Raw genomic sequence first — 18,779 nt, forward strand, 5'->3', positions numbered from 1 at the left:
TCAGGGTACAGCCTGGGCATACAGATGCGCAGTCTGAGTCTGTCCACAAGACTTACACAGTTGCATCAATTGACAGAGTTTAACTTTGCTCTTCAGAGGTAGTTTCTGGTGTGAACACTCGTCATCTCTCAGTGCCCAGTGTAACAAATAGCATGCCAAGCAAATACAAGTGGTGTGGGTAAATATGTTAGGGGTAGGCTATGGCATATTATTTTTCCATGTGTGTGGCGACAGCTTTTATGGCCTGGCAACAGATCTGCCCCTTTCAAGTATTTTATGTGAAACTTTATGAAGCTGCCTGCTGTCAGGTGTTGCCTACATTGCAGGTGTGCACAAAGTCAGTGAGTAGTAAAACATCTCCTTTAATACTGTGTGCAGTAACAGCTGTATGTGTGACGACTTTTTCCTCTCCTTTCCATTTAAAACAGAACGCTACAGACAGCTCCTCTAACTCCTCTCAAAAAAGGGAACAGCCTGTGCGAACTCTGGCTTCTCCTGCATCCTGCGAACACCGAAGAATTTGCACTCGTGGACACCTTCACGACCATTATAGCTCTGACCACTACCATCTAGAACAAGTAAGGTTTCTTCCAGTGTTGCCACCTAAAGAGCTGTGTCTGCCATAGCTAAGGTGTTTGGGTTTCCCCCCACAAGCCTAAAAGACACCACCCCATCTCCTTTCTGCCCCTTTCCTTCTCGGTTAGCTTTAAATTGCTTCCAGTTATTGAAAATAAATAAATACATAAATAAATAAATGGGCTTACTCTATGATCCAAGTCCAGAGGAGGGGCACAAGGATGGTCAGGGGACTGGAGCACCTCCCATATGAAGATAGGCTGAGAAAGTTGGGGCTGTTCAGCCTGGAGAAGAGAAGGCTGCGTGGAGACCTCATAGCAGCCTTCCAGTATCTGAAGGGGGTCCTACAGGGATGCTGGGGAGGGACTCTTCATTAGGGACTGTAGTGATAGGACAAGGGGTAACGGGTTAAAACTTAAACAGGGGAAGTTTAGGTTAGCTATAAGGAGGAAGTTCTTTACTGTAAGGGTGGTGAGGCACTGGAATGGGTTGCCTGGGGATATTGTGAATGCTCCATCCCTGGTGGTGTTCAAGGCGGGGTTGAACAGAGCCTTGGGTGACATGGTTTCGTGTGAGGTGTCCCTGCCCATGGCAGGGGGTTTGGAACTTGATGATCTTCAGGTCCTTTCCAACCCTAACTATTCTATGATTCTGTGATCTCTTCATCAGGGACTGTAGCGATAGGACAAGGGGTAATGGGTCAGAACCTGAGCAGAGAAAGTTCAGGTTGGATATAAAGAAGAAGTTCTTTACTGTGAGGGTGGTGAGGCACTGGCACAGGTTGCCCAGAGAAGCGGTAAGTGCTCCATCCCTGGCAGTGTTCAAGGCCAGGTTGGACAGAGCCTTGGGCAACATAGTGTGAGATGTCCCTGCCCATAGCAGGGGTATGAAACTAGATGATCTTTTCAACCCTGACCATTCTGTGATCTAGTATTTTATGCTGTATGATGTGCACACAGACCATTGTAGGTTTGTGACAGTTGTTCTTATTCCCCAGTCAAAGGCTGAGACTCTGTGATTCGTCAGGGAAGGGTGTACAAAGAAGGAAAGAAGAAATTGTTAAATATTGGCTTTTCAGATAAGCAAGGAGGCAGTGATTGCCGATAGCAAAGTGACCTTATTCTTTTCTCCCTCTTCATCCCTGCTTCCACAGTCAGTACCGCGATCCTATCGGCACGTCAACTTTCCAGATGATGATGAGGAGATAGTGCGCATCAATCCTCGGGAAAAGATTTGGATGACTGGATACGAGGACTATCGCCATGCCCCAGCACGGGGAAAGAACTTTGATCCTGATGACATGGACTCCTACGTACGTTTTGCCAAAAGTGAGGCCTCAAAACACGAATACACTTATCCTTACGTAGACAACTCGGACTTTGACCTGGGTGAAGATATCAAGGGTGCTGTGATAAAGACTCAACCTGTCAAGTTTAAGCCCAGGCGGAAGGAAGATGGGGAGAGGTCACGGTGCGTGTACTGCAGGGACATGTTCAACCATGAGGAGAACAAACGGGGTCAATGCCAGGATGCTCCAGACCGCGTCAAGACTTGCATCCATCGAGTGAGCTGTATGTGGTGCGCAGACACTATGCTCTATCACTGTATGTCCGATCCAGAAGGAGACTATACAGATCCTTGCTCGTGTGACACCAGTGATGAAATGTTTTGCCTCCGGTGGATGGCCCTTATCGCCTTGTCTTTCATTGCTCCATGTATGTGCTGTTACTTGCCGCTTCGGGCTTGTTACCACTGTGGGGTCATGTGCAGGTGCTGTGGTGGAAAACATAAAGCTGCTGGATGACTACAGATGCATTCAAAGTGTTACGTTTTTTCTGTAGTTCAAGGAACACATTGGTTTCGGAGCATTGAGATCACTCATTTTGATGCAGCCACTGTGCCCAACAGCATCCAGAAACCACCAGTTCGGATCACTTTACATTTGGTCGTCTGGGGCTCACACTGCATTGATTTGCTCATCAAGTGTTCTAACTAACTAACCTACAGCATAGACTTTTGTATTATTAATCTGTAATCAAAACAGACTGTCTTGTACATGTTGGTTTTTTTTTGTTTTGTTTCGTTTTGTTTTGGGTTTTTTTCCAGTTAAAATGAGTTTGAGAAAAGAACTTTAAATGGTGGTGGATTGTAAAACATCTCCAGGTTGTGTCCGTCTTGCCTCCGCTTGTGTGGTACCATCAGCGTGTTAGCAAGCTGTGGCATTTCTAGAAACGGGGTGGTGTAGTGAATTGAAATCTCACTTGGAAGATATTTTAACTTGCCGTCAAGTTATTGTGTGTGTATAGAAGGTGTGCTAGTAACAAACTTGTACCACAACACAGTATTTCTGTCACTGGTTTTCTTTGGGGTTTTTTTGTTCTGTTTTCCAAAGCAAAAATAGCCATCTAAGCTGCAGTTTCTCTTCTAGAGTCCATCGTCATTTCCTTGAGCAAACATCTTGAATTATTTCTGTTCATAAAGCTCTGTGAACAGAAAGCAAGGCTCAGTTACCATAGTCGCATAGCCATTGAGGATCTGGTAGTTCTCCTTACCTGTAATCATTTCAGACCACTACTTGAAAGAGAAACTTAAATTTTAGGGTTTTCTTTTTTCCCTAAATAACATTGGAAAAATAAAACTGTGTTTTTTTCAGAGTTCTGCCCAAAAGAAAGGGAACTTCTTCCTTAGCCAGCCATGTAATGATCTGTGAATAAAACACTAAGGTTCCAGATGAGGAAAATTGTTGTTATGCAAAGAATTACTAACAATGCAATGTCAAAAGCACTATTATGGCAATTCTGGGGAAATGCTGCATTAAGTGGTGGATTATATGGAAAATTGTATTTGCTTGTTCGTTTTCTGTATAATAACATGAGCATGAGAACATACGCGTCCACAGTAGAAACTACATTTAGCAATCTAAGCAGGTATGTAAAACCAAAAGCCAGGCTGTTAACCACCACTTCCATTTCCTGACCTGCGGTCCCAGTCCTCCGGATGCTTACACATGTCTCGATGTATTGTGTGTAGGATGAAGCATGTGAGGCTTTGCAGGAGCCAGACCGAAGCGTCTCCCTGGCTTTTCCCTTCCCCAGTTCACCACCCAGATTTATCAAGTGGATGCATAAAGGTGCATATACAGCAGGATAAGATTACTTTAAGTTTTTTATTATTTTTTTTTTAATGTCATGTTGTCTTGTGTACAAGGCTTGTAATTAGCTTGGAAAAAGAGTATTTTTCTAATATATTACAAGGAATAGCCAAATAATTTTTATTAAAAATAAAAATAAAAATGATTTAGCGCAGTGAGCTCTAACTAGCATAGTACAATCTGAATACTTTGAGGCAGCTAGGGATTGGCTTGTCAAAGCTGGCACTGCTGTTCCTGCCATAATTTCTTTCTGCAGTAAATTGCCAGTGGGCGCATGTCCTTTCCCTCCCTCTATTGCACATTGACATCAGTCTTAAAAAGAGAGGAATATTTTCTTTTTTTTTATTAATTTGCCAAATAAATGTAAAAGGAACGCTTGCCATTCTTTCTTGGTGGAATTTCCAACAGTTCCTCTGAGAGTTAATCACAGCTTTTTAGTCAACCATGAATTAAGTATGCAATGTGCTTATACACTATAGAGTTTGGTAGGTTTAATTCGTAGCAGTTGCTGGGGATTTTTTCGGTTGGGAAAAAGAAACGAATGACAGTGGAAAAGGGATGGAGTGTTACGCTCTGGGTGATGTGTCTGGGTTTGCTGAATGAAATAGTATTTTGTGCCTAATAGCAGTTGACAAATCTCTCAATGGTGTCTAATAAACATCAAGCCAGCCTCGAGGAAAAAAAAAGAACCATAATGGAACAACCTTTTCCTTTTGATTTCTGTTCTCCAAGTTGTTTCATGTAAACAAACATCTGTAAGATCTTCTCTCTATAAAGCACAACACTACAAAAAGATCTTACAGCTTTTTGTCCGGTCTTGAAGTGCCCCTATTTATTTAAGTAAAGTGGACATACTCCAAGCCTTTCTGTATGTCTGGAAATAAAAGTTTAACAAAAAAAAGAAAAAAAAAATCCCTCTTTTTTATTTTTTTTTATTATTAATTTTTGTCCTTCCTTTTCCACCCTTTTCTCTTGGGTTTTTTGTAATACTTGTAGATTTTTTCTGCGTGTGTTATTTGGTTTGTGAAGGCAGTGGTGTAAGGGCACAATGATAGAAATGGGTGTTGTTTTGTAAATACTGCTCCTTGATTTCCACACTGCTGCTGAACAGTGTGTGGCGTTCTCCCCGTCAGCTTTGCAATACTGACATCGATCATTTGAGAGGAATTATTCAGATTTTATTTTTGTATCTGTGGTAACAAACCATTAACCAAATTTTCCTTTTTTTTTTTTTCCTGTTTTTGGGTTTTTTTTTGTTGTTATTTTATTTTTCTCCAAGCTATCGCTCACATTAACAAATTAAAGTGCCTGAAGCCTCATCGTTATTGTATCTATATACTAAAAGTTAAAACCCTGTTGTATTGATTTTTATAAGCCTTTTTACCTCTGTGTAAAAAAAAAAACCAACAAAAAACCAACAAAAAACAAAAAATATATATACAAGTGTATGATGTACATTTTAGTTCTTAACTTCTTTTTTTATTGTTTCTAATATGTATGATCAGTGTAGCTATTGCTTTAAAATGTACCATGTAAATACAAATACATCATATCAAAATGATGACGTTTATTGTCGCAATGACGCCGTTTCTTGTTGTCCAGCTGGAAAATGAGGGGGGAAGGAAATGGGGACGCCTCAGGAGCTGCAGCCCCAAAACCTTGGGGTTTCTGAGGTAAAAACTTGATTTATTGAGCATTTTTGGGTGGTGAACATTCCCTGCCTTGGGCACAGGCTGTTCTCACCCAAACGCAGTGGGGAGCAGGGGAGCGGGTCTGTTTTCAAGTGGCTTTTAGGTCATTTTTGGGTGTTTCTCACCTTCTGGGGGAGGGTGCCCAGAGGCCTGTGCCCCAGGAGGCTGTGGTGGCCATGACAGCAGCCCAGGTTCCTTCAGCTCTCCCTTCTCCCCAGCTGAGCTGCTTTAGGCAGAACTAAATACATTACAAGGGCTGTTTTTATTTTATATTGCTTCACATAAGCACAGCAGCCCTGAAGAAAGGGGAAAGCAGAGAGAAAAGCGGCAGATAATGGCTGCTGAGCAAGGGCGGCCTTGCTTCTTGAGGGCACAGCGCAGCTTTGCAGGGCTGGCCAGGGGCTGCTGCTGCTGCTGAGGGGAGAGCCATGGGGCGGCTGGCACTGCCGTCCCTGCTTGGAGACGATGGAAGAGGAATAACCAGGCTGATATGAACACCAGGCTGCAGACAATCGACTGAGGAAACTGGGGGGAATCTGGTGAGTATCCCAGAATCTTTGTGTTTATTTTCAAAGGGGGCTAGTCAGGCCAATGCCAACCACTTCAGTTCTATTTACTGCAGGTAACTTTTTGCCCAGAGAAGCTGTGTTCAAGGCAGGTTAGACAGGAGCAACCTGATGTAGTGGAAGGTGTCCCTGTCTGTGGCAGGGGTTGGAACTGGATGGGCTTTAAGGTCCCTTCCAACCTAAACCATTCTATGAGTGTGATACAACCAGCTGTGCTCCCTTTTCTATGTGCTGCTGCTTGTTCCATTGCTGAACAGGAAAGCTGCCTCAAGTGGCATGTAAGAAGGGAACAAAGAGTACATGCACCAGACTATTTATTGTCTTATGAAAGGTTTGCTCCCTGCAATGTTGCTTTGCATGATCTGCACCCACCCAGCGCATTGGCTGGCGCATTGGTTGCGTAAGTAACCTCGGTGTTTAATTTGCCACAGCTTTGCTGAGATCCCTGAGTCCCCTCTCACTTTTTATTGGTTTCTATTTGTATTTACATACTTCTAGAAATATTCTATGATTATATAAACAGATTGCTGTGTATGTTTATTATACAACTGTATGTTTGTTATACATTTAAAAACAACAACTTTGTGTGCTTCATGAGAAACGCATGGTGGGCTGGGTTTTGTGTTCAGGAGCACACAAAATCCTTTGGTCTTTGCTGCTGTGGGCTCCATCTGCGGCTAAACCAAGGGCAGAGTAACTCTGACAGCCTGTTGCTCACAGTCCGTCATGCTCTCTTGGCTAACTATGGCAAGAAGACTTCTACCCTGCTTCCTGGTTGTTTGGATTCAGAATGTCCCACAGAAGACCTGGCTAAGCCACGTATCTTGGAGCCTGCAGCCTTCTTGTTTTCACCTATGAATCAAAGGGGTTACTTATGCCTTGAGATTTCTAAAGTGAACCGATAAATGGCACATTCGGACTCTGGATCCATGGAAAATGCAAACTCCACCAAGATACAAGGCAACATGAAAGTCAATCAACCTTCTGCAGGCTAGTTGGTGTGGAGGCCCCAGACTTACTCGTGCTGATCATCTGGGATGGGTGCTATCCTCTCAGCAGGATACAATCAAGGAGATTTGGAGAGGACACAGATATAAGCTCACAACCACAAGAATCAAGGATAAGTATTTAATGGCCTTTAAAAATACGTATATTTCACTAGTAAACGTAAGACAAATTACATTTTAGAACAACATCCTTTCACCCAGGCTGAGTTTTAGGGGCTGACAATGCAGCTTTGCATTCTATAGCAAAGAGACAACATTAAATCTGCTGCTACCATTGCCTGGGTCAGAATGGCTCTCCTGGCCTCTCCTTTCCCTGCTTTGGCAGCAGGAGCAGCACTGATCCAGTTCACCGCCAAACCTTTCTCCTAGGGAGGCATCCTTGGGTTCAGACAAATGTTATCACAGCAGTCCCACCTGTGTGAGCTTTTTTCCTTGTAGCCTGTGTAACTGAAGAGGCAGAGGGCAAGGAGAGGATTTTCTTGGCTGTGCTCGCTCAGGAAACCTGCAAATACTTCTAACAAGCCTCTCCTCATAAAGCAGTGTCAGGTCAGGAACTGCAGGGTGAACGGAGGGTGACTGTGAGGGATAACCAGTGTGGGTCCCTCCAGCTACAACAGCTCTGTTTTCCTGCAAGGTATCAAGATAAGAGCTAGTCAGGAGTGACTGTAGCTGCCCACTGTTGCCTTCAGGGGCAGAATGTTTGCATGAGGAGGGCTCACCCAGCCTCCTTTAGTCACTCAGGAATAAAAAGTTTTTCTCACTCTTCTCAAAGAGCTGTAATTTAAATAGGAGGAACTGACTTATCCCTGTTGTGAAAATGAGTAAGTCCAAGAGAGTCTGAATGATTTGTGTAATGTCACACAGTAACCTGTGGCGTGGAGTATCCTGAGCACAAATCCACCACCATCTTCATCCAAAGGTCATCCCTCCGGTCACTAAAGATCGACTGAGAGGTTTGGGCTTCTACAAGAGCCTTGTGGCATGGAGCACAAACCAAACCAATAGGCCCAGCCAGCAAGGAATGTGTAAATCTCCTTTCTCTGCTAATTCCACTTAGAAATGCAAATTGGAAGTAGATGTCAGGATGCCTGGAAACAAGAGGTATCACTGCATGTGTTCCCAATTCTTATCACAGGCAGAACTTGGCTTCTTGTACAGACCAAATGCAGCCTTTTTCACAAATCGATTGAGAGCGCGTGCTTGCAGCACTAGCAACAGGAAATGCTTTCCTTTCTTCACCACATGATGCTAGGTGACTTAACATCCTCCTGACGCCTTGTCCTTTTCCAGGATGTTCAGCCTTCTGGTATTTTCTTAACATTTTCAATTAGGCAATTAAATCCCTTAGTATCTTGGTGGCATACGTGGAAATAAATAGAAAAACGTTTGGCTTCCACCCAGAGACAAGATATTTAAATGGTGGAAAGTATGTGTGTATTTTTGGGGTGGTGTACTTAGATCTCTACAAATTCTTTTAGTTGCTTCCCTGCACAACCATCCCATGCCATTCATCTCATTCCCCCATTCCCCACTTGTAAATTCATTTGGGAAGAGTTAACAGCCTTTGGTTTGGCTCCTGCTAGATTTCAAGCCTGCTGCCTAATGTTGTGTGAGACAGGATCTCACAGCAGCACTCTGGGTGGTTGTAAAGGGAAAGGTTTCCGAGGCCTGTAACACACCCCATCTCTCTGCATGAGCAATCACAGCTCCATGCACTGATGTGTGCTCTGAGGTGGCAGGGAAAGTACAAAGTCATTTCCAGACCTCATATAATTCATGTAATGACCTAAGGAGTCACTGATGTTAAGAATACGTATCCTTGCATGGAGAGCTAGAATTAATGCCGGCTTAGGGATGTCTAAGACATTACCAAGTCATACACAGCCTTGAACTTAATTCTTACCTAGAATATTTAATTATTCTTAATTATATAGAGAGTGTAATGTGAACTGACATTTCTTTTTCTGCATTTTCTAAGGTTATGTCACAATGAGCTGCAGAATTGGCCAACATCAGTTTTAAGGGAATTGACAGGACTACTATCGGGCTTACCACTTTGAGTAAGCATTTTTCTGATTTTCACACTCTTATTATTTCCTCTGTTTCAGTGTTGTGCCAATGTTAACTTATTATCTGCTTAAGCTCTTGATGTGAGATTTCAGTATTATGAAAAAAAGAACAGGGATGGGGAACTTGTCAGCGCAAACAGCAAGATCTTTAATGCTGGAATATCAAGTCTGATATGTTCCCAAATGTACCCTATCTTCTAATCTGGGATTTCCGGTAGTCACATTATGTTTAGCTCCAACCTGATTCAGAAACTAAAAGCTCAGGCACTTCTAAAATTCTGAGCATTAACATCCTTGTGCCCTGGAGGGCCATTTCCAAGCTTAAAAGCTCAATTCCAGAACTACTGAACTCAAGTGATTTCACTTTAAAAGTGCTTACTCTTTACAACTTCCTGAGAACAATGATAAAAGCCAGGTTAGAAAGTATAACTTTCAACCACATTTGCAAAAGTGCTGGCCACAACTTAAAACAGAGAGCATTTTGATGTGCACAGCCAAAAGAAGCAGCACTCTGCTGTTTTTGTTCATGAGTCTAAACATTGCAAAATTCAAATCCCAGTAAATGTGTCTCACAGAACTGAGCAGCTAAAAAAGACAAAGTAGAAACTAGGGCTGAAGGCAGGGTATATGGTTCACCCCAGATATGAAACAAAAGTAGAAATGCACTAATTTTTCTTCTATTTTAATTGGTTTTTTTTTGGGGGGGTGCCTAAAATGAAGGTTCTGCTGTCACAGTAATGTACTGATGCAGGGCCTGATGTTCAAGCTAAGGTACCCCCAGCAGTTTCTGCATATTCCTGCTGGGAAGGGCAGATGATCTGTGCCTCTGAGCGTTCAGACCATCACTGCAGCTCTGGCTGCCAAGCGGGAAATGTATATACACACATATATGTATGTGCATGTGAGCATGCGTATCCTTTTGGAGCAAAAATTGCCAACATGAGCTAAAACCCCAAGTGACAGTTACCCTTTAAATAAATAAATAAGCAGGTAAAACTCCAGCTGTGTGGCTGACCCTGGTGGCTTGGCAACAATGAATGGGGTTTTCTGTGCAGTGGCCCCAAGTGTTGGGTATCACTGCAGGATTTCTTTGTTTGTGCAGTGATTAGACCTCAGTGAATGTCTTCATCATGGGGAATACCCCAGAACCCCATTAAGTGGTTGAGCCAGCCACAGAAAGGGAAGGCTTCCAAAGGAGAAAATGAAGCAATAGGATGAAGCAGAGTTTTCTGCTCAGAGGAGTTATCTGCTCTGCTATGACTTGAGGGTCACATGCTGAGTGGTCAGTGGCTTTGTTTCTCTGGGGACAGTGAGTGGTCTGTGGGGAAACCATGGCATTTTGGGGAGTAGGAAAGCCTGTTTATTCATTCATCTGCCTGAAATGGAGGGGTTTGGTGCAAAGGCTGGAGAAAGGCAGCCTTTGCAGTGATGCACCAAAGTTTATATATGGTTTGTACCATCTACCACAGGGCTGAGATATAGTTGTACTTCCACGTGTAGCCAGAAGTACCACAGGCCTGGAGCAGGATGCTGGGTGAGAAGAGTCCTCACACTTAAGCCCTGCTTTGCAGAGAGATTCAAAGGGCTGTAATGTGTCAGAGAGGAAGCAAGAAATACCACATACATTTCATTTCAAAACTCTAGCATGCACCACAGGTGCAATGCTATTTGCTGCATTCGTGCTTCCTTAGACTTTAAACAAATGGACTCTTTCCAGCAACAGGTAGGAGAAGACTGGAGAAGAAAAGAACATTTGACAGCAAGAGACTGCATTCCCCAGTTCCCTGACTCCATTTAAGTCAGTAGCAAAAATCCCATACACTTAAGCCAGGATTTGTCTCCCAGGGTTTGAAGGATTTGGATGTCAGTACATCAAGATTTGACACTACAGAGTACCTCTTCCACTAGCATCTCTCTGAGGTGTACTTTCCATGGTCTTCTCCCTTCCTCATTCTCCTAAGGGGCACTATGTACAATGACAGCCTAAGTCCATAAAAAGGGATTTCTTATCCTACACAGTGCACCAGCTCTACAATTTTGTCTTTAAGGAGCTGTGTGTGAAGTGGAAGTCACTTTCTGCTCCTTCAGAGTTGCAAGTGGGTGAGTTAGTGGTAAGAGCATCCTGCTGACAGCCCGGGAAAGTTTTTGTGGGACCCCAGGATCACTGGTTCTAACCTTAGCACCTTTGCTATCACCTTTTTTCCTGTGCCAAACTGCCAGGTCATTTCATTCACTTGGACCTTCAAAAATAACAGATGGCAAAGTGAAAAATATATCTAGGAGGAGTAAGCAGTGTTTACTTGTGACAAACTGGCAGGGACCTTCCCTCAGCCACCTTGCATTCATTTTTGACAGCTTAGAAGGTTTTGAGCTGTCACTGGTTCTTTCAGGTATTAGGTTGAATTTCCATTCAAAAAGGCTGAAAGGTGCCTATGTACTAACATACATGAGAAAAGGGCCCTATAACAAAGAAGCACCCCTGAAAGGGCTCTGTTTTCAAACCCACTCACATACATAATGTTTTAAGAGCTGTCACCATCAGAGCACATTTTATGACCAGTTCCTGAAGGAAGTGGTTGTAAAGATGTGGCACGAAGAGGAGAAAATCCAGGTGCTGAGCAGAGAGCTTTTGAACTTATAGCAAATGCGTGATAGTTTTTTCTAACCAGAACAACTGCTGCTTGTGACCATCTGAACTTTGAGCTACAAGAAAATGTCTTTGGGGTTCGTCAGGCTGATATCCTGTCTCTAACCACAGCCTGTACCAGATACTTCAAAGGCAAAGAATACAAGAAACTCTGTATTGGAATCATCTGCTAGCAGAGGAAATTTCTTCCCAACATCAGACAGTTTGTCACTGATTTAACCCCTCTGACAGGAAAGTTTATGTGCCTCTTAAAAAACAATCCAGTTGAATGTAACAGTGATGTAAGTTTGTTCATTAAGCCTAATGATTTTTTGTTTGATATGTGTTTGATTTCTCTGACCTACCATTACAACCCTCCTACCATTTTCTCTGGAGATTTTTCTTGTGCTAAAGTAACAGTTTGATTCTTTTTCCAGCCAATTTTTATATAGATAACCCTGCAAAGTTAATGATGCTCAAGAGCTGAGGCCCTATAGCAGCCATTTTGCAAATGCCAGTGTCTCCTTCAAATCCTTCTCCTGGCAAGTGTTTTTTATCCCCTTTTATGGATTCTTTAACCTTAATTTTCTTATTGTTGGGATGACACTGTGTTCTTACTGTAGTACAGTTTCTCTGAAGCCTCTTATGTGTCAAAAGACACAAAACAGATTGAGGATATGAAAAGACAGCAAATTTATTGGTTTGTTTATGTGTCAGATTGCTGACACTGAACTGGATTTGTAATATTTGCTTTCTGGGACTTAGATACTTTCAAAGAAAGATGGCTGTGCTGTGGCTCTGAATACAAACTAAGGTGCACTGGGTGTCGTAGATGAAGGTGTAAAGTCCATATTTAGGCTCTATAGTACAAGTGGCTTTGCTATGAGAGGTGCTGAATGTCTTTGTTTCTTCCTGAAACCCACAGTATTTCCTAGCTGGGTAGGTGTAAAACATTGGCCCCACTGAGGTCAATGGCAAACTTCCCACTCCCTTCAGTAATGTATAATCACCCCCAAAATACAGAATTAGGAGACTAGTTATTGGCAGCTATTTTTCTAAGAGCCCAGTTAATACATAGGTCGTTATCCAAAATGCCTCTTTGTGTTTATTTCTTTGTACAAAGCTCTTCTATGCATTTTCTCAACTCCTATAAAGAAACACAGAAAAATTCAGCATCCTGAATTGCCATCACAGCCTATTTAAAGGCATCTATTCAGCCTTAGCCATAAACAACACAAGTGAAAGACCTACTTTGCTTAAGACATGGTCTGGCCAGGTGAGCAAGTCAGCCAAATAGTAGAAACTTAGTGGTTCTGATTTAGAAACTCATTGGTTAATGTTTGGATCCTAGATTGAGACTTCTAATTTGATTGTTTAGCAGTTGATTGCTTCAACATGAACTACAGATGATCAGCAGTTCAGGAAGTCAGGACATAGATTGCTGAAAATAGGGAGGTTTTAAGCTGTGGGTCCTAAGGCTCTGCTCCTCATTGAATTTAATCACACCTTGGAGTAAAAAGACACACACAGATTCAACCTTGGCTTGGTTTCTAACAGATCTGAATTTGCACCATTAATCTTTTGCTTGCTCTACTCCCATAATGGTTCTTGAGCCACGTGGTCATTGAAAACCAAACTGAGGTCTTGCAGAAGTTAATTTCCTATGAGCTTCATAAAAATAGGCAGCTGGGTAAAATAGAGAGCTGTTAGTGTGCTTGCTGAGCCCATCCCTGATCAGACACTGGGAAAACAATGTGGGAACAGCCCTGTTATGAATGCCCTACCTGGGGATAAGCTCCGCTGGCCGTCATGCCCTGCTGGACGATAAACATCCACCCCACAAGACCAGCTTCACTTTCACACCATACCTCTCTGAAACAGCCAGTCATGCTCAGACACATCCTTTGGAAAGCAAGCGCTGTTGTTTTCATCGCTTGTGGAATACTTGTTTTAACATATACCAGTGATATCTAGGAGGGAAGTGACATGTTTTCCCAATCAGGGCAAAGAAATGTGTCAAGTAATGCCCTGTTTTTTTTCAGTCTGGCTCTAGCTGCTAAAGGTCTGCTTCACGATTTGTTAATTCAGCTGAGAGTGTTGGCTGTATCTTTGAAGGGCTGTAGGTGGATGAATTGCTTTATTTTTGTTGTTGCCAGATTAAAGTCTGCTTTCACCTTTTTCCTCACTTGCTTGTGCATAAATATGAGGATCTTTCCATCTGTGAAACTGAATTACTGTAGCTGGAAAGCCAATGATTCCAAGAGATTTCCTTGGGCTTCTAATTGCATGAATAAAGAGATTCCTGGGCTCCAAAAGGCTTAAAATGTCTGGATCCTGCTAATAATAGCACCCCAAAGGGAATAGTCCAGCTGACTGTATGTAGGCCAGACTTAATCAATTAACACACTGAGATAATTATATACCAGCTTATGAAGCCACCTAAATATGCTCACGTGTGAAGACAGCCACTAGCTACAGGACGTCTGATGGCTTCACAAATTAAATAGCACAGAACTGTCAATGGGGTCGGAACTTGATGATCTTAAGGTCCTTTCCAACCCTAACTATTTTATGATTCTCTAATATTTAGCTCTGGGATTTCCAGAAAGCCACACTGAGATTGAGAGCAACAGTGGTTCCTGAAGAAACGTCTATCTTTCCATGCTAATACCTAAACTAAAACCATGGCTCAGGGGACACTGATACCAGAAATAATGTCTTTCAGATGCACTCCTTTATGGGCTGGTGGTTGCAAACTGTTCGGCCAGAGTCAATAGGACCTTTTTTGCGCATGTCTCTGCAGAGCGGGGTTCCGCGTACAGAAATGTTGCTTACTTTGGAAGTTTGGACTGTACACGTCTCCACATTGTTCAAGTTCATGTGAGCCAAAGTTTGCATAACAGCTCTTGAAAAAGTGGGCCTCAAAATGTCAAAGGGAGCCCCCTTTCATGTGAAAGATGAAAGCCACGTTGTCTTGGCTGAGTTCCAGCATCTATCCTTGTGTGTTCAAGCGGATGATGGAGGTTTTCTTGTGGTGGCTCCTGAACTGGGTGCCCTTTTACAGCCAATAAAGCTCAGTTGATTTGCCTTGATTTTGCTGTGGGCTGAATTGCATACAAAGGGGTTACAGTAAACTCTTAATTGGTGGCTGCTTGAATGTGTGTGAGAGCCCATGGTTCACCCATCTGTACCATGAGGGCAAAAAAGGGGTCCCTTCCTTTTTGACCCTTTTGTCTGATGTGGTTTGTTTGCAAGATCTTCCAGGCAGGGATTGTTACCACATGGTTGCACACTGTCTACTGGGATGAGGGACCCTGGTCCCAGTAGTAAATTACAGCCTTCAACAGTTACTCTCACGTGAATAAAATACGACCAGCAGAGTGATCCAAGTCATTTATCAAATAACCCACAGCTCCACCCGCGTACAGCTCCTCCAAATGAATCCTGAGGTTAATTAAAAGAATCTAAAGAATGGTGGGGTTAGGGTGATTTTGGTTGAGCACTGAAGACTGATGTATCCTCACAAGGTCCCCGTGCTCTTCCTCGGGGCTGGCGGTTTTGCATGGTTGCTGGCCAGGCGCCGAAAGACCACAGCTAGGTTTCTAGCTCCCCTGTGCAGGCTATGCCAAACGACAGGTTTAAATATTCATCGCATTCCTGACATGCCAAATCATCTAAGTTGGAAAGCAGAAGCCCAAGATTTTGCAAAGCTGCTTTTGCACATAAAGACCATTAAAAATTCATCATGACAGGGAAAAAACAACAACATTGCCAGTAGTAGGGAACTTCGTGTTGACTTGGCTAATGCTTTGTGGGGCTAAGTTAGAGCTAACCCATGCTAATCCACTTAAATGGAAGGGTTAGCCTGATCCAGTAAAAGCAGTAAATCCTCTTTACAGCTGACCATACTCCAGTTGCACTATAGGAGAACAGGGCTGAATGGCAAACAGTCGACAGGAGGTAACTGGATGGGGCCTGACTTTCTAATGTGCTACGTAATTTAACCCACAGCGTCCCCTTTTCCCCTTTTGCACAGACCGGTTGTGGGTAGGACCACATCCCAAAGTTCTTGGCACCAGAAGCGGAATGACAGACTGCGGAGTGGGGAAACTCCTTGCCAGTAGAGAGCTAGAAAGGTTGAAGCAGCTCTCCGTCATCGCAGGGAGTGGGTACCCGAGATGCCTGTTGGCAGAGTTACTATCTCAGGCAGCTCGAGACGCAGGAAGCAGAGATGGACAAACACCTGACTTGGAGCTGTTGGGGCTCTGCCTTGCCTTGGAGACAGCCTGCAGATGTCAGGAGAGAAGGGCCAGCTGCTGCTGCCTTGCTATGGGTGAGGAGCGAACTGCGTTGCTGTTAAACTCCCAGAATCACAACTGAAGCTGAACTGGCTCTGAAGCAAGTGGACCCACATGTCTGGGAATTGGCTGTTACTGTCAGAGAGCAATTTTCTCAAGGCTGACCAAAGGCATGGAACTAACTCCAGACTGGGTGAATATCTGTTTCCTTATTCCTCTGAGAAACTGGGCCTGAATTTAAAAGGCCGTTTAACACTTTGAAGCCACCCACAGTTCTGTCTTTGCCTCCCACACAAGCTCCAAGGAACTGACTCATTCCCACCGTATTTTCAGCTGCGTGTAGATCCTGCTCGCAGCCCAGGAGGATCCCCGTTCAGCCAAGCGAATCAAGCACACATTGTGACTTGAGTTAGTGGGTCTTGAAAGGGTTTTTGCCATGCCGACTAACAGTCAACTGTATCTGAAGACATCTGGCCTGCCTTTTAAAGTAGAGTAGGAACCATATTCTTTAGTTAGCTGTATAATTTATGCCTTGTCTGCTGTTCTCTATTCATGATGCTTCCTTATGTTAAATAGCTCTCTGTGAAAATACGTGACACTGTCATCTGCTGTTAAATGAAAAGAGGTCTGCTCTAGGAGCAGGCATTCACCTCTTCTCTTCCCTTCTCCGTGGCAAACTTGTGTTGCTCATGTTCCCATGAGACGCACCTTTGGGCTTTGCAGCACTTTAGAGAGTGTGAGTGATATGTACAGCTCTCAAGGGTTTATAACTCAGGAAAATCAACAAGCCTTGCTGCAAGGGGAGACATAGGGTTCTCCCTCTGTCCCCTGCCAATCTGACTAAGTTCAAATGCTCTTTCCAATTTGGACTAAAGTCCTGACATCCCTGGATTTCTAGCTCGCTAATTCTTCCACTGCTGAGGAAAACAACTCACTTCTTGCTGACATCATGATGTCCTCCTGTTATGCCGTATCCACTGTGAGTCTTTAAAGCTTCATGCTATGCCTGAACAATTACACCCACGTTTTGGCTGGGAAACAGAGACAAGTGAAGGCAGTTAGAAGCAGGACATGGGAGCCCTGCTTTCCATTTTCCTGTTCTTCACACTGGGCTCCTTACTGCTGTGTTTCCCTCTGCCTGGTAGCAAATCCCCTGCAAATACATGTTGGGGTCTCCGCTCTGTGCCTTTTCCCTGCTCCTCTGCAGACATAACCCAGGTCTGTTTGGGCTCTGGAGCAGTTCTGCATGCTGTGACACCACAGCAGTCTTTACAGATAAACATTTGCAGGTTTTGGAGCATAATCCTGCTCACTGTATTGTTACTGGAAAGAGGGGGAGGAAACATCCTTTGCAATACAAAGGAATTGTCAACAACTCAGAGAAGAAGGGGAGAAATGTCCAAAGGCATGCTCTGGTTTTGGTTTGTTGCATTTGGTTTCCTTCATGCAACTCACTGGATGTTTGCCCCCCTATGCAAAAAATCTGGGGCAAAGGCCTGGCTCTTGTCTACACTATTAGCTAATGAAGTCAGGAATTTACCTCTGTCACCACCTGGGAATTGAATAATGTAAAACCAAGCTCCTCCATCCTACTGGCACTGGGCTGAGTTCCATCAGCTTCTGAGGAGCTTTTTGGAGTGCAGAGTCCTGACCTGCTCACGGTGGCTAGTATTAGCTGAGACATGAATAAACAATAAAGGAGATAAAGGAGAGGCTGGCTTGAAAGCAACAGCTGTTTCCTATGGACTCCTGAATAAATTCAGGCTCCTCTTGCTGAGGGGCTGGGCTTTTGTCTTTGTGTAAAGGAATGAACAGCTCTGGGAACTGAATTCTGATATGAGAGCAGAGTGGTATTCGTTGATCACTAAATATAAAGGCTCAGCTCAAAATGTTTCAAGAATCAAAACCATCTATTTTAAAATGTATTTATTTCAGGTAGTTCCAAAACTTTAAGCTCACTTCAGCTGTGACTCTAGGAGCAGAATTACAACTCAGACTTGCATCTGTAGATCATATATGGCAAAGAGCAAAGTCCTTGGCCCGAGATAGCCTTTTGCTGACTCCAGATGTGCTCCCCTGCCATAAAACACTTTGGAGGCCTGATGCTACATTACATAAGCCACACAGTGGTTTTAACATTGATTTCAACAGAAGGAGCACCCCTTCTCTGTGTAACTAAGCAAAAGGTTTGGCTTGACCCTGTTGCTAGAGTGGATTTCTAAAACTGGGCTTGTGGGAATGACTCCATTCGCAAAGCATGAGCCTCTGCTCTGCTCTACCCTCGGGAGTCTCGGAACTTTAGGCATTTACTCCTGATTTCCACCAGTGGAGCAGAGAGAAGAGCTTGGCCTGGAGAGGTGGATTTTCCGGGTGCTTCTCTTGTGTAAACTCATTCCATTTGTGTGGAAATCTAGCATTTTTCTTTTATAGAGAGACACAGCCTTCAGTTATCTCAGCAGTACAGCAAGAGGAAATTCTAACATCACGATCCTGGAACCAGATAAGTGCAATCTGTCTTAATGCAACAATCTCCTCTTCAGTTCCTACCACCAAGTTCCTATATCTGAAAACCCTTTGCAAACTCTATGCACTCAGGTTATCTCTTAATTTGCTGAGGGCCTCTCCGCTTTTGTTTGCATGTGTAAAACCTGCAACAAATTTGGATTCCAGATTAGCTGACCCCTCTCCTCCTCCTCTGCTGCCCAGCTGCAGATGGGTGGCTGCAAACTGCAGCAGTTTGCTTTTGGCAACACTGGCACCGCAGAGACCTTCTCCACAAAAGCAGAGTTTGGAGA

The 18,779-nt window shown here is 43.6% G+C and overlaps 1 protein-coding gene and 1 long non-coding RNA gene across 4 annotated transcripts in view; both read left to right on the forward strand.

The window, feature by feature from the left end:
* Nucleotides 1-4,639, forward strand: part of SPRED2 (sprouty related EVH1 domain containing 2) — a 66,765-nt gene extending 62,126 nt beyond the window's left edge. For all 3 annotated transcript variants that reach the window (XM_062611615.1, XM_062611633.1, XM_062611624.1), the window contains 2 exons: nucleotides 429-578; nucleotides 1,730-4,639. In XM_062611615.1, the coding sequence (XP_062467599.1) occupies nucleotides 429-578; nucleotides 1,730-2,380 (801 nt within the window). In that variant the 3' untranslated portion in view covers nucleotides 2,381-4,639. The remainder of the gene's footprint in view (nucleotides 1-428; nucleotides 579-1,729) is intronic.
* Nucleotides 4,640-6,274: 1,635 nt separating this feature from the next.
* LOC134160108 (uncharacterized) lies at nucleotides 6,275-12,197 on the forward strand. Its single transcript, XR_009963446.1, has 3 exons — nucleotides 6,275-6,384; nucleotides 8,970-9,051; nucleotides 11,819-12,197. It is a non-coding gene; the product is annotated as an uncharacterized LOC134160108 (long non-coding RNA).
* Nucleotides 12,198-18,779: the final 6,582 nt, after the last annotated feature.

The sequence above is a fragment of the Pezoporus occidentalis genome, unplaced genomic scaffold (genome assembly GCF_034315485.1).
Source record: "Pezoporus occidentalis ecotype Australia unplaced genomic scaffold, CSIRO_AGI_Poc_V1 ctg10, whole genome shotgun sequence".
Lineage (NCBI taxonomy): Eukaryota > Metazoa > Chordata > Aves > Psittaciformes > Psittacidae > Pezoporus > Pezoporus occidentalis.